General features: G+C 45.5%; 1 protein-coding gene across 1 annotated transcript in view; it reads right to left on the bottom strand.

Annotated features, from left to right (window-relative positions):
• RGS6 (regulator of G protein signaling 6) overlaps positions 1-22,156 on the bottom strand; it is a 502,429-nt gene that overhangs the window by 63,814 nt on the left and 416,459 nt on the right. The window contains exons 12-14 of the mRNA XM_065403307.1: positions 20,373-20,483; positions 17,634-17,759; positions 9,674-9,860 (exon numbers count right to left, since the gene is read on the bottom strand). Coding sequence (XP_065259379.1) covers positions 9,674-9,860; positions 17,634-17,759; positions 20,373-20,483 — 424 coding nt within the window. The remainder of the gene's footprint in view (positions 1-9,673; positions 9,861-17,633; positions 17,760-20,372; positions 20,484-22,156) is intronic.

Consider the following 22,156-nt stretch of genomic DNA (forward strand, 5'->3'; position numbering starts at 1 on the left):
AACCCACAGTGGACCTGGTGGAGATGATTGATCGGGTTGCTCTGATGACCCAAGAGACTGCCTCCCTAGAAGCTGTAGTGGAAGGGAACTGTGAAATAATGTACTCTGTGATCTCATTCTTCTCAATAATTTTTGGCACTCCTTGGTTAGAGCAACATGACCCATGTATCTCCTGGCGGTGGCAGAGCATTAGCTTCCTCTCTGAATACTGTCACCAACCAACCCCCAGTGACCTGCACCCTGGGCCCCAGGGCTGGATGGAAGCCAGAGCCCAGATGACAGACCAGAACCCCAGCCTCCTTGACAAGTCCCAGGACTACCTGGAAACATGCAGATTCACTACACCCACAAAGGGATTATGATTGTCCAAATGACCTACAACCTGGGGCAAATGTGTCCTATGGACTGATATACACCATATATCCAGGAAGATCTTGCAAAGGGCTTTGTTCTGCAATCTACTTCTCCCACAGGAGCACCAGTCCTCTTTGTGCAAAAAAAGGACGGGTTCGTACACCTCTGCATAGACTATTGTGCATTGATATGATAGGTGACTATTCATAACTGGTACCCTCTTCCCCTCATCCTGGAATTGTTGGACTGCTTAAGGACTGCCAGGATTTTCACTAAATTAGATCTTTGAGGGACGTACAATCTAGTGTTCATAAGGCCCAGGGACGAATGGAAGATTGCTCTTTGTACCCAATACGGGCAGGCTGAATATCTAGTAATGCCATTTGGCTTAACCTATGCCCCCACAAAGTTTCAACATTTTGTAAATGATGTGATTAGGAACATCCTAGACCAATACCTGACCATATGCCTTACTGATATACTGGTGTTTCTGAGAGCCCTGAGTAGCACTACCATCATGGCTGGTCCATCCTTTAGAGGCTATGGATGCATGATTTGTATGCCAAACTACAAAAGTGCACCTTCAACCAGTCCACCATTGAATTTTTGGATTACATTATTTTCCCAGAGGGTATTCAGATGGACCTGCACAACTGGACAACATCCCGGATCCCTTGAGAAATTCAGTGCTTCCCGGACTTTGCAAATTTTTATAGGCAATTCACCACCAATTTCTCTGAACAAATAGCTCCCCCACCCCCCGACTTCCATCCTTCATAAAGCTGTTTGATTCACTTGGTTGCCTGAAGCCCAGTGTGCTTTTGACCAGCCTTCACCATGGCCACGAATATGGCACATCCCGATCTGACTTGCCAATAGGCGCCAACTCTGTGGGTGCTCTGGGGCTGAGCACCCATGGGGAAAAATTGGTGGGTGCTTAGCACCCACCGGCAGCTGCCCACCCCGCCCTCCCGCCCCAGCTCGCCTCTGCCTCCTCCCCTGGGCGCACCGCGTGCCCGCTTTTCCCCCCTGGCTCCAAGTGCTTGCGCCGCAAAACAGCTGATTCGCGCGGCAAGCGCTGGGAGGGAGGGGGAACGTGGCGCACTCGGGGAACAGGTGGGGCCGGGGCGAGGATTTGGGGAAGGGGTCCAATGGGGCAGGGAGGGGGTGAAGTTGGGGTGGGGATTTGGGGGAAGGGGTTGGAATGGGGGTGGGGCAGGGGCGGGGAAAGGGTGAAGTCGGGGCAGGGCCAAGGGGTGCGAGCACTCACCGGTGCCGGGGAAAGTTGGCACCTATGGACTCGCCCATTTATAATGGAAGCAGATATGTCCAATGTGACAATCAGGGTGGTACTCCTGCAGTGATTTCGACCCCAGCATACCTTCTGCCCCCTTTCCATACCACTCTATGAAAACTCACCCCCCACAGAAATGAGTTATGAAATACTAGACAAGGAGCAACTCACAATCAAAACTGCTTTTGAAAAATGGCGTCACCACCTTTGAGGGAGCTCAGCACCCAGTACAGGTTATTTTACTGACCATAAGAATCTTGAGTACCTCTGCAAAGCCCAAGCTTTGACAGTTAAGGTGGGCTTTGTTCTTCCCTCGATTTGAGTTTACAATCACTTACCACCCAGGAAATTGAAATGGGAAAGCTGAGGTTCTATCACAAAAGGGGGAATACTACTGAGAAAATGAGGAACTTACTTCTGAGCTTCCTACCTCCTCAAGCCGAGTAAGTTTGTCAATGCTGCAATTCATCAAGACCTGGTCTGCCTCAAAAAAAGACCCATTCACCCAAGGAACATAATCTACGCCCTTAGGGACGTAGGCCTGGTCTACACTATGAGTTTAGGTCGACTTTAGCCGCGTTAAATCGAATTTAGCCTGGACACGTTCACACGACGAAGCCCTTTCTTTCGACTTAAAGGGCCCTTTAAACCGGTTTCTTTACTCCACCTCCGACGAGGGGATTAGCGATAAAATCGGCCTTAGGGGGTCGGAATTGGGTTAGTGTGGACGGAATTCGACGTTATTGGCCTCCGGGAGCTATCCCACAGTGCTTCATTGTGACCGCTCTGGACAGCACTCTCAACTCAGATGCACTGGCCAGGTAGACAGGAAAAGCCCCGCGAACGTTTGAATTTCATTTCCTGTTTGCTCAGCGTGGAGAGCACAGGTGACCACGCAGAGCTCATCAGCACAGGTAACCGTGATGGAGTCCCAGGATCGCAAAAGAGCTCCAGCATGGACAGAACGGGAGGTACGGGATCTGCTCGCCATATGGGGAGATGAATCAGTGCTGGCTGAACTCCAAAGCAGTAAACGAAATGGCAAAATATTAGAAAAGGTCTCCAAGGCCATGAAGGACAGAGGCCATAACAGGGATGCACAGCAGTGCCGCATGAAAATTAAGGAGCTAAGGCAAGCCTACCACAAAGCCAGAGAAGCAAACGGAAGGTCCGGGGCTGAGCCGCAAACATGCCGCTTCTACGCGGAGCTGCATGCCATTCTAGGGGGTGCAGCCACCACTACCCCAACCGTGTGCTATGAGTCCCTCACTGGAGAAACACACAGGGAAGCGGGTTCGGGGTACGAGGAAGATGAGGATGGAGATAACAGATAGCTCACAGCAGCAAGGAAGCGGAGAAACCGGTTTCCCCAACAGCCAGGATATGTTTATCACCCTGGACCTGGAACCAGTAACCCCCGAACTCACCCAAGACCCTGTGGGCACACAGGGGACCTCTGGTGAGTGTACCTTTGTAAATATTACACATGGTTTAAAAGCAAGCGTGTTTAATGATTAATGATTAATTTGCCCGGGCAATCGCGGCCAGTACAGCTACTGGAAAAGTCTGTTAACGTGTATGGGGATGGAGCGGAAATCCTCCAGGGACATCTCCAGAAAGCTCTCCTTCATGTACTTCCAAAGCCTTTGCAAAAGGTTTCTGGGGAGGGCTGCCTTATCCCGTCCGCCATGGTAGGACACTTTACCACGCCAGGCCAGTAGCACGTAGTCTGGAATCATTGCATAACAAAGCATGGCAGCGTATGGTCCCGGTGTTTGCTGGCATGCAGACAACATCCATTCCTTATCGCTCTTTGTTATCCTCAGGAGAGTGATATCATTCACGGTCACCTGGTTGAAATGGGGCAATTTTATTAAGGGGACATTTTATTCAGAGGTGCCCCTTCCTGCTCTGCTGAACAGAAATATTCCCCGCTGTTAGCCACGCGGTGGGGTGAAGTGATCATACCAGAGAATTGGGTGTGTGGGGGAGGGGAATTAGTTGGGTTTGTGCTGCACGTTAATCTTGAAACCGCAGCCCCTCCTTTTACATTGCAAACCCATTTTAAATGGCCAACCCAACGGGTGCTTGGTATGGTTAATGGAGATATCCTATCTCCTAGAACTGGAAGGGACCTTGAAAGGTCATCAAGCCCAGCCCCCTGCCTTCACTAGCAGGACCAAGTACTGATTTTGCCCCAGATCCCTAAGTGGCCCCCTCAAGGATTGAACTCACAACCCTGGGTTTAGCAAGCCAATGCTCAAACCACTGAGCTATCCCTCCCCCCCTACTGTTAATGAGAGCAGTACTGTTTTAAACCATCCCCACATGTTAACAAGGTTAAAAAAGCCAAAAGACTGTGTCTTACCATGGCTGCCTGCAAGCTGAAATCTGTGGCCTGGCACTGCGTGAGTGATCTCTCACACCAAACCGGCAGGCCCTCAATATAAGAGGAAAAATGCGACCTTGTAACGAAAGCACATGTGCTGTGTGATGTGAACAGCAAAATTTAACGTGAAAGAGTGTACCCATTGTTCTCTAAAATGTATCCTTTTTAACCACCTCTCCCTTCTCCTCCACCAGCTGCAAATCTTTCTCCTTCACAGAGGCTAGTGAATATTCAAAAGCGGAAGCGAAGGACGCGTGATGAAATGTTTACAGAACTACAGACTGCCTCCCACGCTGACAGAGCACAGCAGAATGCGTGGAGGCAGTCAATGACTGATTATAGAAAAGCCCAATATGAGCGAGAGGAGAGGTGGCGTGCTGAATCGCGGGCTGAAGAGGAGAGGTGGCGTGCTGAATCGCGGGCTGAAGATGATAGGTGGCGTCAGCTTGCACACAGAAGGCAAGAGTCGATGCTCCGGCTGCTGGAGCATCAAACTGATATGCTCCAGCGTATGGTTGAGCTGCAGGAAAGGCAGCAGGAGCACAGACCGCCACTACAGCCCCTGTGTAACCAACAGCCCTCCTCCCCAAGTCCCATTGCCTCCTCACCCAGACGCCCAAGAACACGGTGGGGGGGCCTCCGGCCACCCAGTCACTCCACCCTAGATGATTTCCCGAGCAATAAGTGTTAAAGTTTTAAAGTTTTAAACTGCAGTGTGTCCTTTTCCTTCCCTCCTCCCCCACCCATCCCGGGCTACCTTTGCAATTATCCCCCTAGTTGTGTGATGAATTAATAAAGAATGCATGAATGTGAAGTAACAATGACTTTATTGCCTCTGCAAGTGGTGCTCGAAGGGGGGAGGGGAGGGGAGGGTGGGGTGGTTGGTTTACAGGGAAGTAGAGTTAACCGGGTGGGTGGGGGGGCGGAGATTTCATCAAGGAGAAACAAACAGAAGTTTCACACCGTAGCCTGGCCAGTCACAAAACTAGTTTTCAAAGCTTCTCTGATGCGCACCGCGCCCTGCTGTGCTCCTCTAACCGCCCTGGTGTCTGGCTGCGCGTAATCAGCGGCCAGGCGATTTGCCTCTACCTCCCACCCCGCCATAAATGTCTCCCCCTTACTCTCACAGATATTGTGGAGCGCACAGCAAGCAGCAATAACAATGGGGATATTCTTTTCGCTAAGGTCTGAGCGAGTCAGTAAGCTGCGCCAGCGCGCTTTTAAACGCCCAAATGCACATTCCACCACCATTCGGCACTTGCTCAGCCTGTAGTTGAACAGGTCCTGACTCCTGTCCAGGCTGCCTGTGTACGGCTTCATGAGCCATGGCATTAAGGGGTAGGCTGGGTCCCCAAGGATCACGATAGGCATTTCAACATCCCCAACGGTTATTTTCTGGTCCGGGAAGAAAGTCCCTTCCTCCAGCTTTCGAAACAGAACAGAGTGCCTGAAGACGCGAGCATCATGTACCCTTCCCGGCCAGCCCACGTTGATGTCGGTGAAACGTCCCTTGTGATCCACCAGGGCTTGCAGCAGCATTGAAAAGTACCCCTTGCGGTTTATGTACTCGGTGGCTTGGTGCTCCGGTGCCAAGATAGGGATATGGATTCCGTCTATGGCCCCACCACAGTTTGGGAATCCCATTGCAGCAAAGCCATCCACTATGGCCTGCACGTTTCCCAGAGTCACTACCCTTGATATCACCAGGTCTCTCATTGCCCTGGCAACTTGGATCACAGCAGCCCCCACAGTAGATTTGCCCACTCCAAATTGATTCCCGACTGACCGGTAGCTGTCTGGCATTGCAAGCTTCCACAGGGCTATCGCCACTCGCTTCTCAACTGTGAGGGCTGCTCTCATCCTGGTATTCTGGCGCTTCAGGGCAGGGGAAAGCAAGTCACAAAGTTCCATGAAAGTGCCCTTATGCATGCGAAAGTTTCGCAGCCACTGGGAATCGTCCCACACCTGCAGCACGATGCAGTCCCACCAGTCTGTGCTTGTTTCCCGGGCCCAGAATCGGCGTTCCACGGCATCAACCTGCCCCAGGAACACCATGATTTCCACATTGCTGGGGCCTGTGACTTGGTCTAGGTCCATGTCCATTTCCTCATCACTCTCGTCGCCGCGCTGCAATTGCCTCCTCCTCGGCTGGTCCTGGTTTTGCTTTGGCATGTCCTGGCTCTGCATATACTCCAGGACAATGCGCGTGGTGTTCATAGTGCTCATAATTGCCGCGGTGATCTGAGCGGGCTCCATGATCCCAGTGCTAGCTATGGCGTCTGGTCTGAAAAAAGGCGCAAAACTAGTATCTGAAGGACCAGGGGAAGGAGGGAGGGAGGGGCGAGTGACGACATGGCGTACAGGTACAGGGAATTAAAATCAAGAAAGGTGGCTGTGCATCAGGGAGAAACACAAACAACTGTCACACAGAATGCCTCCCCCCCCCCCGAGATTGAACTCCTAAGCCTGGGTTTAGCGGGCCGTTGATTTGACGGAGGGAGGGGGGAAGGAAATGAATACAGAACAAATCTATTTTTTACATCTTAAGACGACGGTGCAGCATGACTGATAGCCCTCGGCATTTTCTGGGTGCTTGGCAGCAAATACTGGGCGCTTGGCAGTTAGCCTTCAGGCCTATTGCACGATCTGATACCCACTGCAGTATGATGATGACGGATACCAGTCATAATATACTATCTACTGCCAAAAGGCAAGGGGTTGCTGCTGTGTAGCAATGTAGCCCCACGTCTGCCAGCCCCATGTCTGCCAGCACCCAGATCGCCCTCGGCCTCTTCTGGGTGCTTAGCAGAAAATACTGGGCGCTTGGCAGAAAATAGCATACTACGACTGATAGCCATCATTGTCAAGACAGTTCGATAGGACAGAGCATGTCTGCCCAGGTGCCCATGATTGACAGCCACTGCTGTACGACGAGGACGGTTACCAGTCGTAATAAACCATCTACTGCCAAAAGGCAAAAGGTAAGGGGCTGGTGCAATGCAGCCCTACGGCTGCCAGCCCCACAGCTACCAGCACCCAGATCGCCGATGAAGGCTACCAGTCATGCTGCACCGTCTACCGCCAAAAGGCAGTTAGCTGCTGCTGCTGTGTAGCAATGAAGTCCCACGTCTGCCGGCACCCGGATGACATATGGTGACGGTGAGGTGAGCTGAGCGGGCTCCATGCTTGCCGTGGTATGTTGTCTGCACAGGTAACCCAGGTAAAAAGGCGCGAATCTATTGTCTGCCGTTGCTGTGACGGAGGGGGAGGGGCCTGACGACATGTACCCAGAACCCCCCGCGGCACTGTTTTGCATCATTCGGGCATTGGGCTCTCAACCCATAATTCCAATGGGCGCTGGAGACTGCGGGAACTGTGGGATAGCTACCCATAGTGCAATGCGCCGGAAGTCGACGCTAGCCTCGGTACTGTGGACGCGGTCCGCCGACGTAATGCACTTAGAGCATTTTATGTGGGGACACACACAATCGGCTGTATACAACCGATTTCTATAAAACCGGCTTCTATTAATTCGATCTAATGTCGTAGTGTAGACATACCCTACGATGCACAGCTCTGTGCAGGATGGGACAACATATTTTGAGAGCATATATGTTCCCCCCAGACATCCCTGACTGGAGGTGCTATGACTGTGTTACAGCATTCTGCTGGAAGATCATTTTGGCCACCTTAAGACCTCCGACATGGCTGCCCATTTTTTCTGGTCGCTCTACATACAGGCTGAAGTCCAAGCTTACATGGACTCCTGTGAGTGCTGTGCATGTACCAAAATGCCTGGGATTAGAACTTTTGGCACCTTAGTACCCCTAGAGACTCCAGCCAGATCTTGGTCTGCCATCACCCTAGACTTCATTGAGGAACTACCAGTGTCTGATGGCCACACAGCAGGCTTCACAGTTGTAGCCCATCTGACTAAAATGGCCTACTTCATCCCCTGCAACCATCTTTCCTTCGCTGAGACTACTGCCCAACTCCTGAGGCCAATCACAGTTCATCTTCTCAGACTTCCAGACCACATAGTTTCAGACCAAGGCCCACAGTTTACCTCTTGCTTCTGGTGCGGAGTGCTCTGGCTACTGGATGTCTGCATAGCTACCTCCCCATGTACCATCCCCAAACAGATGGACAAACTGAAAGGGTGAACCAAGTACTAGAATACTTTAGATGTTTCATGAACCATCACCAGGATAACTGCTCCATGCTCCTGCCATATGCAGAGTTTTCATATAGCACTGCTAACCAGGCCTCTTCAGGTCAGAGCCCCTTCTTCTCAAATTACAGGTTCCACCCTCACATTCAGCTGGAGTTACCAGCAGCCTCCCTGACCCCTGCCACCACTAACTGGGTCCAACAGATTCATCTTATCCAGAAGGAGCTCAAGAACCAGCTAGTGGTGAAGGCGGCTTACAGGAGGCATGTACACTTTTTGACAACAGGGAGCTCTGGCATTCACAGTAGGCCAGAAGGTGTGGCTTGCTGCAAAAAATCTCCCGACCAGTCGACCCTTCCGAAAACTGGACCACCAGTTCCTGGGACCCTTCCAGATATGACAACAGATCAACTTGGTTATCTTTAAACTAAAGCTTCTCCAGTCCCCCAAAATACATCCAGTTTTTTATATTTCCATTCTGAAGCCCTATACTAATAATCCCTTCCCCAACCAAACCACACCACCACCAGTCAAAATCCAGGGTCACGAGTAGTTCAAAGTGCATGCCATCCCTGATTCCCAATAGACATATGGCCACCTGTACTATCTTGTGGACTGGGAAGACTACGGTCCTGAAAAGCACACTGGAGAATGTGCCTCCCTTATCCATGCTCCAGGTGAGTGAGTTCCAAAGGACTCACCCCAACAAGTCTGGACCAGCACCATTCTGATGGGGAGCCTGAAGGGGGTGGGGGGGTTGATGTAAGCAACTGTGGGACTAGAACTTGAGTCCATGGAGGTTCCAGGATCTAACACTTTCACATTGCCACCAGAAGCTCAGACTGGGCTTTTGTGAGGGAACCGTGTGAAGCTAGACACTTCAGGACGTACCACCCAGCGAGACCTGGATGGCAGCCCTCTGATTGGCCTATGCCAGTGTATAAACCAGGAAGCCATCACAGGGAGCTGTCTGAGCAATGATGCAGACCACCTGCTTGCTTCCACTCCAGACCTTGCCTTACTGTGACCCTTAGGCTTCATCTCTTGACTCATCCCCAACTTCACTATTTGCCTCTTCTCTGTAACTGGTGTCTGATCCTGATTTCCTGGTATCTTGACCTGGTTCAGCACTGACTCCGCTACTTGTCTCTTGACTCCAACTTGGTAAATGACCCTGCCCATGGCCAGGACCCGACACTTTGCTCCAGCTTAGCACTCCTTGTAGATTTGTCAGTTTAGGAACATCTTTGTTTCCAGCAGAGTATTAGCCTTTTAAAGCCAATAGATTTAGAGAAATACAGTTCACCCTGCCTGAACTGAAATCACTGAAGTCCTTTCCAACTGCGCCTCTCTTTTTTCCTTAAAATTAAGTGGATAATGCTGCCATAGTAGAATATAAGGAGTTACCATAAAACTAGCTATTTAATTACTAGTTTTCTACTAGTAATAAAATCAAAATCCAAACCTGGGCATCTTCAAACGTGTATCTCCCCGGATCTTGGACGTTTTGACTTGTTCTCTCATAGCTGTGAGAGTCCAGGTTGATAGGGCTTTGTGCCCCTGGAGCTAGAAACTCTTGCCAGATTTCCTCCACTCTGGTGGCTACATCCTGCAAAGGTTGTCTTTTGAGATCTTGGACAGCCAACCAAAACCTTTTACGGGAAATAACAAAACAGAGAAGAAAGAGAAAAGAAAAAACTCAGAAATAACTTTGTGGATCAACCTTAGCAGAATCCTGAACCAGTGGGTCCTGGTCCTACACCTACTGGAGTCAATTGCAGAGTCTCCATTTATATACTTGACTTGGAGAGGTCCAACATGCTCTACACCAGGGGTAGGCAACGTATGGCACGCGTGCCGAAGGCGGCACGTGAGCTGATTTTCAGTGGCACTCACACTGTCAGAGTCCTGGCCACTGGTCTTGGGGGCTCTGCATTTTAATTTAATTTTAAATGAAGTTTCTTAAACATTTTAAAAACCTTATTTACTTTACATACAACAATAGTTTAGTTATATATTATAGACTTGTAGAAAGAGATCTTCTAAAAACGTTAAAATGTATTACTGGCACGCGAAACCTTAAATTAGAGTGAATAAATGAAGACTCGGCACACCACTTCTGAAAGGTTGCCGACCCCTGCTCTACACCAATCCATTAAAACATTATGATGGGCGGAAAAGTAACTCTAGAATGTTTCATATTCAAAACGTGCCACTTCCCTGCATGTCTGACCGTATGCATACAAACAGTCTGTCACTCTTATAAGCCCTGCAGGGTCCATACAGCTACAGGAGAATGGATAGTCAAGATCCAGAGTTTCAGAGGAAGGCCAAAGAATACAACTTGGTGAGCTTGGGCTATCACATGACACTGTAAAGAAATAATATTCCTTGCCCAACTCCCTAGCCAGTAGCAGGCCTTTCCTACACACCTGGACTTCTTACATGAGTGAGCTGAGTTTGCACCATTTTCTCTCTTGTTATGATCAGTATCATAATAATAGATTTGTCTCCTGCTCCTCCTTGTTGTTACAAACTCTCTCATCAGACTGAGGTACTTAATCCATCTGTGAAACCTGTGAGAGACAGCAGTGGGCTGTGCTACTTTGACCTTTTAAAGCCTCCTGCAGCTTGATTGGCTGGCCATTCATGGTCTCCTCCTCTACAGCCCTAGCAACTGGCAAGAAAGAGTAGAGGCAACCAGCCAATTGAAATGAAGAACACTGCAAAGATCAACAATTGTGAGGGCCCACAATCAGCACCAACAGTTTATACGCATCATTACAATGAATATTTTTCATTCTCAAGGCAACTGATACTAGCTCATTGCTTAACCCATCTTCATTACAACCCTAAGATTGCAATCTGGTGTGGTCCTCTTTGGACATTATAATGCAGGACAGATACCATATAATGTGCAGGGTCAAACTGTATTTATAAAGCAGGTCCATGAAAGGCCTCAATCCTTAATCTGTAAAAACTTTCTTCTCAGGTTCTGGCTGTAGGGGGACAGGGAATGAGGGAAAGTGTGTCAATTCATGGCTAAGACATGTAGAGTAAACAAGAAGCCCTTAGCCAAAAGGGAACAGGGCAAAGCCGCATGGTCACACTAAAGGGAGCCCAGCCCCCTGGAAAAGAAGCATAGCCCAAGTAGTCTCCCTCCAAACAGCACACATTGGTCAAGCAAGTGCATACAGGGCTGGATTTCCAATTAGGCACAGTAGGCACATGCCTAGGGGCACCTTACCTCTCTAAAACTGTGTGCAACACAAAGGTCAGCTGTAGGCAGGAGAGGCACTGAAGATGCTGTGCCTAGAGGCGCATAAGATGTAAATCTGGCCCTGAGTGCATAATGTAAACCTATGCAGGAAGTAGCACCCACACCAAGGCAGTTGGGAGTGTAGCAACAGAGAGGAGCCAGGGCTGAAATAAATAAATAGAAGGTCTGCTGGGTAACATTCAGCAGACACTGAGCAGGAAGTTATAGGCATGGATTGCCATGAACAAAGGAAGGGCAGGGACAAGCCAACAACAGCATCAGCTTTCTCCTTCTGTTCTTGTCCTATCTGGCTATCATTGGGCGATGGTACTCAGAGGAGCCTGTCTAGGCATGACTTATTATCCTGAACTAATTCACATGAAATGACTGGCTGCCGTTGGTGACTATTTGCTGGGGCTTTTGCAGAACTTTGGTACACATGGGGCCTAATCCTGTAACCCTGATTTACAATGAGTAATGCTTATATAGATTATTTTATATATATAGTTGCTATTTGCTCACACTCTACAGTATGGCAGTATGTTGACAGTGAAATGCACTGGGACCGCACCAAGGCCATTTAGTCAATGTTCTCTAAGTTGGATTTCAGCAATCAGTTTTATAAAATAGGGAGACATTTTTATTTTGGGTTGGCTGTGGTGTCCTATGTGTCCTTATTTCCTCTTGCTTCTTTTAAGATGTCCACTTAGTTTGTAAGGGTGTCATGCCTATAGCCTATCTTTCCCCCTTAATGTTAAATGAGACTGCAGAAAGCTGCCCAAAAGGGAGTGTATCTGGGGTATGGAGCTGCAGGAAGGTGGTGTGCTAGGGGTAGGATGGAGCAGTGATGCATCAATTCCGAAGAGAGACTGCAGCAGCTGGTGTAACTTAGAGCAGCCTTTAGGCTGCTGAACTGACCCCTGGCTGGAGAAGCCACCTTCCTGCACCCTGATCTCTTCAGCTGAGGGTCTGGTCCTATATTTATAAACTTTATGCTTCCTTCCCTGTATTGTCTCTCCCTAGCCTCCACCTGGAAACTGCTCTCATTTCTGCATTTTAGCTCTGTGGGCAGGAAATGTGCCTTTTTTTACTTGCTTGTGAGGCACCTAGCATGCTCGGGAGCACTTACAAATAAATAAGCAAATGCTTCCTCCAGTGCACCGCGTGGGTGTAATGTGTGGGTATATTCTAGGATGAGAGTACAGAAAGGAGCAGGATTTTGATCCCAGTCTCCTGAATGGTTACGTACAATTTGCTACCCAGACAAATGTGACATAAAAATTATTCTCACTGCTGAAGCAGAAAGAAGTTTTCTCTGTGCCCACAGTAAGTTCAGAAATAGAGTTTTTGTGCCCTCTGGTGGCCAAGAGAAGATTAGAGAAATGAATGTTGAATGTGAAGGCATTTCAACTTCAGTAAAGTTTCAGATTTTCATTACATCATTTGCAGTAAAGAGTGCAATCATCCCAGTAATAAATCTAACTGAAACTCATAGTACAACTCAGACATCAGCATTGTCTTCTGTTCAGCCCTCCTGTAAATTCACCACAGTATGATTGCATTGTGGTGCAAATGCTAGGGCTGGTCAAAAAATTCGCATATAAACATTTTATTAAATAGAAAATTGGGCTTTCAATTAATTTCCGCTCCTCCCCCCATTTTTGATGTTTCATCGGAAAACCAAAAATCTATACTTTCAGTTTTTGGTCACAAATTTCCCATCCCGCCAACACATAGAAACACCCGCTTTAGTGTGCTGCAGACTTCGCATTTCTATTCTATTCAGATTTTTATATCATGCTTATCACCATAGTATCTAAGTGCCGTTGTACGTTGTATACAAAGGATGGATGTGCTGTCTACTTAGGTCTGTGGTCAGAGGTACAATTTCCCTTCTTCTTGGATAAGCTTGGTGTTTCCCATGATCCCTTTTAGCTCTCTTTCCAACTGACACTCTTTGAAGCTGGGAAAAATCTTCTGACTGGAGGACTGAACATCTCAGCAATCTGCTATACTTCTGTGAGCTCCAAAAAACCAAGAAAAGCAAATCAAATTGCAGATCAAAGATGGTGACAGAAAGGTGAAAGAAAAGAGTGAGAGAAAGAAGAGTGAAATCAAAGGCAAGAAAAAGAAGAGACATTCCTGCTCTAACATAAATAACAGCCAGTAAATAAATAAGTGATAGAGTTCAACCAAACCCAGGAGTGTAGTGGGCCCAATCCTGCAGTTCTTACCTGGGCAGTTTCCCACTCAAAGGACCAATTTTGCTCTCTATTACAGAGGAGTGCAGTAGCCCCACTGAAGTCAGTGTAGTGAATCTGGATTTACACCAGTGTAGCTGAGAGCCGACTTTGGTCCAATTTGTTCCTTTCCTATCCATCGACACAGCTAAAACTCTCATCCAGGTTCTCATCGTCTTGTGTCTCGATTACTGCAACATTCTTTATTTTTTTTGGCTTGGAAAATGCAGTCTTCATATCCATTCAGAATGCTGCTGCAAAGATCATTTTCCTGGCCTGTCACTTTGACCATGTCACCCCTGTCTTTGCATCCCTCCACTGGCTCCCTCTTTTCTATCACATCAAATATAAGCTCATTATCTTCACTGTCACAGAACTTCACAAGTAATCCCCACCCTGCATATAATTTCTCATTCAGTATAAAATAGTTGACTCCCACCTCCAATCAGCCTGTGATGCCTGCCTCCACTGCCCACTTATTACATTTTCAAACACCTTGTTCTTTTTTCTATGCTGCCCTTCATGCTTGCAAGGATGTCTCTGAAAACATATAGAAAACTAATTCGTTATCCTCTTTCAAATCTCTCCTTAACTGGGCTATGTGGCTTGCTTACATAAAACTGGACAATGGTTAGACTGCTGGTGTACAGAGACCACTGCCAATCATGCTGACCAGTACTGTCATTGTTTCCTGGTACTCCCCATCAGTTTTTCTGTATCCACCTGTTGTCTTATACTTAGATTGTGAGCTGTCTGGGGCAGGGATTGTCTTTTTATTCTGTGTTTGTACAGCATCTAGCAGAATAGGGTCCTGGTGCATGACAGGGGCTCCTAGGCATTATGATACTACTACTACTACTACTAATAATAATAATGAAATGTAAAAATATTTCAAGGAACTAAATCAGCCAGCCAAGTGCATATTGCAGGAAACCTCTTTGGTTGCACTGCTAGTAACCTCTGAGTTTTCCAATATTCACCCATTGGTATCTGTCTTGTTGGCCACTCAGTAATATATGGGTTTATTCTCCCCTTGATGTGTGCATGTAACTCCTATCAACATTAATGAGGGTTGCATTTATGCCCCAATGGAAGAATATGGCCCCATTGTGATCACCTCACACATCTGTTGATATCTCTTGGTTGCAGGGTCTTTAAAGAATGGTTGCAGATGGGAATTTTCTAGCAAGTGTTCATCCTAAAGAAATTACCTACAACTTCTCAGACATTCATTAGTAAGTACAAGTAAAAATTTTGCTTGATTGTGTCTAGCACTGGCCTTCCCTCTGCCCTGCCACACAATTCCACACCACTGTTGATGCAAGAGCCTTCTACAATCCAATCTGTTTCTATTTTCCCTTGTGAATAGGTCTTCATTTTTCTCTCCTTGTGCTAGTTATTATCTAAGGCTTCAGTCAGCACAAGGATCTGCTAATATGGAACCCTGTGTTTGTGTGGAGTCCTGCTGGAGTCAAGGGTCTGTGTTAGTGGATCCCCATGTAGGGTCAGGGCCTATCCTGTAAACTGTTGTTTAACTCTGCTGGGTTTTTGGATAGTTTTCGTGAAAGGCCTCCTTCCCTTTGGCAGGACATAGGCTTTACCTCAAGGTTAAAGAGAATACATAGTGGCATGAGAAGTGGCTAGCGGTGACACAGAAAGGTAACAATTTGATTTCTAATTAGGATACCCTCTGGATTCATTGGAGTAGGCTGAGTGCATGCACACCTGCCAGAGGCAAACCTTATGCCCTTCATTAGTCCAAACAGGAATGCATTTCACAGAAGGAATCTGAGGAATGCACCATATTTAAATGGCAAAGATCTAACCAGTGTTTCATAATGGCAGATTAATTGCCAGAACAAGAACACAAATGTACATAAGTGCAATGAAGATGTAGAAGTTCAATAGTCACTTAAAGGGGCTTGGGAAGGTTAAAGACCATTTTAAAATATTGCCTTGCTTGTGTTACAAATAACTTCTTAGATTATTAACAGTAAAAAAAATGAAAATTGTATTTTTTATTTTTTTTTACAGTTTATGCTGTTCATTTACCTTTTAAATTTCTCATTTGACTCAGTTTCCCTATAGTTTAAAACAATTTTCCAGTGAATTTCACTTTTCTCATGCACTAACTCAGTGCTCTAATGTCTGCATTGTCCATCCAATTCATTCATATTTCATTCTCAAAGTTAAAATAATTACACAAATGTAGAACCAGTGAAAGACACTGGGTCAGAGTCTCAGCTGGTGTGAAGTGGAGTCGCTCCATTGATTTCAATACATTAATTTACACCTGATGAGAATTGGACCCTATTTAATCCTCTTTATATCCTCAGAACAGATATTGTGCTGGCAGCAGAAATGCAAGCTGCCCAATATTGCCCTGCCAAAGTGCTCTAACTCTCCTCTAGAGGGACTGCTTCTTAGGGAGAAAGGGTGATTCAATCTCTGTGCCCACTCAGCTGTTGGCCGCTATACTAAGATTGCCAACAAGAGTAACATTTGATAGCCACTGTGATGATGTAATTTGGAATGTGAATGTCTGTCTATTTTTACTGGACTACATAGGATCTGCGGCATTCAACATTCATTTCTTGAAGCTTTAGAAACACAAAATTAAGCCATAGAAACATACAGGAATTGGAAGCTGTCTTTAATCTTCAAATGAAGCTATATTCTCACCGCAACTCTTACCCCTTACCCTCCTGTGCTAAGATATTTCACTTCAGCTGGTAAATGAGCTCACCACCCACTTTCTGTAGCACCCGACCCAGGGAATTTCAGCTTTAATTTCCTGACTTTTAGTCTCTAAAAGCCATTTTTACATACCTTATTTTTTGTGGCTTAAATTTCCCATTATGCACTGGTGTTAACTATAAAGAAGATACTGTAGGGCAATTTATGGTGATTTTGCATATTCAAGGACTGCCTGACTTGGCTCTGTATTAGATATATTACACAGAACATAAACAATTCTTTAAATTAGTTTTTGGACTGCATCCCTCCCATGGACTGCATTTCCATCATGCATACCCATGGGGAACTCTTTAATGAGATTAAAAGTTGTTGACAATGGTATAGTTTGACTCTTGTTAAATAATAGGTTTTGTTTCTGCTATTCTTTATAAAAAATATTGACTGATAGTGCATTGTGGGGAGTTTGTCACATCACATTCCATGTTCTATGAATGACTTAATCTATTTAAATTAAGGAAAGTTTAGAAATTTGTTTTGCTAAAATCGCACTAAACTATGATGTCCCTTTTCAGCCTGTCCATTCCTCCGATTGCAGATATGTATAAGGTGGGTGTAAACATGGACTCTCCCCTTTCTAACTGCCCTAGTTGTCTCTTCCCTGCTGCATTCATTTGGTGATGCCACAGTTCCAGATGTGGCAAACCAAACTCAGTTTAACTTCAGGTGCTCACTGCAGGCACAAAGCATGGTGAATTTGATCCTGAACTTCATCAGAAATGATGACAAATCAGGACACAATATCACTGCCTTACACCACTATGCAACCTTAATTTGACCCCCTTTTCTGGATGCATTATGATATTCTCTAATTGCATCATCACATACTACTTCTTCTGTAGAACCCCTGCACTACTTATTGTATATGAACCCATATGTATGTTCTGATTCATCACAGTGTTCAACCTTTGCAAGCTGCAGGTTTATTGTTGACACACTGACAGACCTGTGGCAAAGGTGGCTTTGGTCATGATTATCTACATCTTTTCGTAAACGGACCACTCGTATAAACTTCTATAAAATTTACAGTGCTGTGGGCCAAATCCTGTAACTCTTAGTCAGTCTTTACTCCTATGACTTTAATGAGCGGTTTTGCCTGAGTAAGGATTTCAGGATTTGGCCCAGTACATGGGTGTGAACCTGTGCATACAGCTCAAGTGGAGGGCTTTTACCTGAGGTTTTCTGAACTGAATTCGGACTCCAGAAAACGAAGGAACAGGTCTCGCCCCACTGGATCCTTCAGCACCTCATCTATAGAGAAGCCCCATCTTTTCACACGTTGTTGGCTGGGCTCTTTGCTGTTAAGGTGAGGGAGAGGAAAGGTAAGAGTGAATGCATGTCCATGTATGGTCCAGAACGGCTGAATGGCAATTGACTCTATTCAACATCAAAGGGAAAAAGGATGACAAACCAAAGGGTGAGGCTTCTCTTGTAACTCACACAAATGGAGACCATCATGCACCATATGAAAAGAAGAACTGAAGACTAGGGCACCTACCCCTCTGAAAATCAGGCCTTTTTAAGGTGTCTTAAGTTGCACATCCAAAAATGGAAGCACACAAAATCAATAGTCAACTTTGAAAATCCTGTCCTAAATACTTCCCTAATATTACTGTTCCATGGCAGTAATTTCTATAGTTACATCAGGGATATGGTATATTTGCAAATGGGAGGAGGTCGTGTCTGCTATTGCAAATTAGAAGAGAGGTTTCCAGGAGAACGACAACGCATTAAAATGTGGCCCACACTATGAAAACGTTTGAGGAGTCTCTGATTAAGGGTGACATAACATTAGGTACCAAATAAGACACATCCATTAAAATACAGCATGGTTGCTCAGACTAGTAGTACTAGAATCTCGGTCTCCTTAAGACAAGTGCAATGCCTAGTGAGCGACACGCTTTTCTGTTTCACAGATTACAGATGAGGCCTGGTCATGAAAAATTCCTAAAATCAGAGACTCTAATAGACGGGGGGGTCCCTGCTAAAAGGACAAATGGGGGCCAGAATGCAGGAGTTTCAGTTAGTGTGCCTGCTTTTAATTTTCTTTTGGTGTAAAGATTAAACACAGATAAAATAAATGTCATTGGGGGGACGGAGTCTTTTAAAGTCTTGACATTGTATTAGGCATGGAGTGAACCGGGATTTGATACGACCTCCACTTGACAGCCCAAACTGTATCCAAAATTGAATTACTTTACAGTTGCATTTCCCAAAGTGTGGGGTTACAGGAAGGACTAGCTGCAGGGTCACAGTAGCTGTCTAAATTAAGATGGGTAGGCCTTTGCCAACACATGGTGGGTTTGAAATGGGGTATGAACAGTTTCATTTTCCTGAAAAGGGGGTGGCTGGGAGCCTCAGCTTTCAAAATTATTCAAACAAGTTGCAACTAGATGCAGATGCAGCTAATGCTCTTGGAGTAGAGAATAAAATGGACCAATCAAGCTATTGTTCTCCCATCTCCCAGCAATACCAGCTTCTCATTTTCATCACCAGGAGAATCATCTCTATTAACTTGACCTGAGACCGTAGAGGCGGCGAGGCATTTCTTTACACTCATCTGCAGCCCTGACATCAGGTTTAAATCATAGTTCTCAGGAGCACAAAAGTCTTTCAGGAGACATCATGCTGACCACTTGGGGAGATACAGTAATAATATAGCTTCAGATATCGGGGTACCAGCACTCAGTTTATATCAGAGGGGCGTTTTGCTGCAGTTATGGCTGTTTATTCCATACAAAACTTGTTAAAGAGATTAACATCAGGGTCTTGCAGGGGAAGCAAAAACCAAAAGTGAAATAGATTAAAAATAAGTCCAGGGTATCACAAAATAAAAGATAAGGGAAGTAGGGATTAAGAAATGGATCAAAGATTCCTGTGTGTGATGGAGTGAAAGTGGGGAGGTACCTTTCACAATTGAGGGAAACACAAAAATCCATTTGTTCTGTCCTTGGATTTCTTTTAGGACAGGATTTGATGTTTAGCTGCTGAGTCTGGTACTCTCCACAGGCAACCATGTGCCTGGAGATGATGATTCAGCATGGACTGGCCCTCCAGAGGCAGACCCAGTATTTTGATTTTGAGTTTTTTTACCTCCAAGTTCCAAAGAGCAGATTTTACCTTAGGTTTCTATCTCATAGTCAGGCATGAGAATTGAAGCAAATTTGTAGCTCCCTTTTGAAATATTTGACTATTTTAATATCACACCCAGGTCATATTTGGTCCTGAGTAGGAATGCCAACTAAACATTCACACAGTAAGAGCAAAGGATTGGGAGAAGTGGACGCTGCCTAATCACCATGGTGCCTGAACTGAGGTCTAGCAATGTGACCGATGGGTGTATGTGAATGAGCTGGGGAGCCAGGACCCAAGGACTCTGAGGCTGCACTCAGAGCTGCTCTTGCAACTGCTAGACATATGCTCAGGCATGATGATTCTAGTCCCAAGTGCTACTGTCATTGTGATCTGAGTAAATAAGGACACTGGGTTTAAACTTTATTCTGCCTTATATCTTGTGTAGTCATTCACACCTGTGCAAAGTGGGTATACAACATGACCATTCTGGTTTAGCAAACTTGCCCACCCATTTTTCAAGGGTGTAAATAAAATAACCACACAAGGTGCATGGCAGTGGAGAATCACCACTACATTCTTTCCTTTACCTTTTCAGGCATTTATTATATGCCATAGAAGAGCAAAACAAACAAGAAAGGCCCAAATCTCTCTGTGGCCATCTAATATAACTTATGAAAATTAAAAAATAGCATGAGCCCTTATTTCTTGCAAGCAGGTGTCGCTTCTGAACATACCCATGTATACAATCTACTGTCTATATGGGGAGCGCAATACAAATAAAATGAAAGGATTGCTTTAAGGTTATTCATAGTTTCCATGGAATTTCAATTTCTTACCTCATTTCTATGTCCCATAAAGTAGCGTCATCGCTTATCCAGGGATTGGAAGGTTCAGCAGGAGTTATAAATGGATCATATTCAATGTACTGGTCTGAGTAAGTTATTAAACTAGGACAGGGGGAAAAAGAAAAGAAAAGAACAGCTGTGGCCTACATGTTTACATGTGAATTGGCAAACTACAATTCTTCAACAATTTTCTTTTTAGTTTTACATATTGGTCAAATTTTCCAACAAGCACCTTGATGCTTTGCCCCACAACACCTTTTATGCATGGAAGTTGCTCTCCAGAAAACTTCACAAAGCCACCGCATTGTCCTCCTTAAAACTCATGTCTGCTGTGGTGCGTATAGAAAAACCCAATAACGGTTAGGCAGCTGGAGTGCTACGGCCAGGGCTTTTCACAATGATCACGTCGTTACTGTGTGCTCCCAAGTCAGTTTTATCCCCTTGTTGTCTCGTCTTGTACCTAGGCCTCAATCCTGCAAAGACTTCTGCACATGATTAATGTTATGCTTGTTGTGTAGTTTTATTGATTTAAATGGGATTATGCACCGTGCATAAAGTTACGCATGGGGGTGGGGGCAATAGACTTTTTCAGGATCGGAGCTTGACTGTAAGCTCTTCACGGCATGAGCCATCTTTTAGCCATGTTTGTGTCTAGCACAATGGAGCTGCAACCTCTAGATGCTACTGCAATACAATAAATAATAGTTGTATCTTTTAATAATCTAAGTTTCAAAAAATAAAAAAAATTGTGTACATGTTGGTAAAGCTCCATAAAGTACTTTGCAAGGAGCTCAGCATCATGCTGTGCTCTCGAGCAGGGAAGTTTTGGAGCTGTGTTTATACTAGCGCTGAGTAAATAATTCATAATAAGTTATTCAGCTAATTATGTTCCTTTTTCTTCTCATAGAATATCCACCAGCAGATTGCAATTCCCCCAAGTATTACCTGAAATGATGTGATTACTATTTTGCTGAGTATTTTGTTTTTATTGCAAATATTTGATATATATGCCATGTTGCTTACTTGTGACCGGTTAGATAAGGCACATATTATAGTTTCTGTTCCTTGATTGAATGAGTGTGAAAGCACTTGCCGGGTAAATAACTGGGGGTGCAGATTTAAAAAGTGGTTTCCACAAATACTTGCAGAAACAACTTGGGAATTCCTCTTGTGGGAACATGTTTGTGAGTAGAACTTGATCAATCAAATATTTGCAATGGGGGAGGAGGGGAAATCCACGACATGAAGATGAGCATAGCTAAAGGAAATTCATTTAGCCCAGACACTGCATAGTCATGGACAATTTTTTATGTTTTTATTTGTGTCACGGAAGCCAGAAAGTTGCTCTGACCTACCCTACTCACCACCCCTCCTCTTTTTTGGTCCTAACTGTTGTCAGAAGGTATTAAAATCACACACTTTTGTAAATGTAGCAGGTTCCAATAGACCCTCAGGGCATCCAGTCCCATGATGTCTTATCCCATTTCATTAATTACATTTCACGATTGTCGAGGGTTAGGGGTTGGAGGAGGGAATGGCATCCAATTTCAGAGAGCAGCAGCAATCCCAGAGATGGAAATGCGAGAGGAGGTCAAAAAATCAATCAGGTGCACTCTGCTGTGAAAGTTAAATGGCTCCTAATAAAATAATGAGAATGCATTGCAGGCGCCACAAGTCGTAGCAAAAAATAAGTTAAAATTAAATAAAACAAGATGGGCTACGTGCCTTTTGCTGATTCAGCCTATCAGCAGCAACTGGATCATTGCCTGTTTAAA

The sequence above is a fragment of the Emys orbicularis genome, chromosome 4 (assembly GCF_028017835.1).
Source record: "Emys orbicularis isolate rEmyOrb1 chromosome 4, rEmyOrb1.hap1, whole genome shotgun sequence".
NCBI classification, from domain to species: domain Eukaryota; kingdom Metazoa; phylum Chordata; order Testudines; family Emydidae; genus Emys; species Emys orbicularis.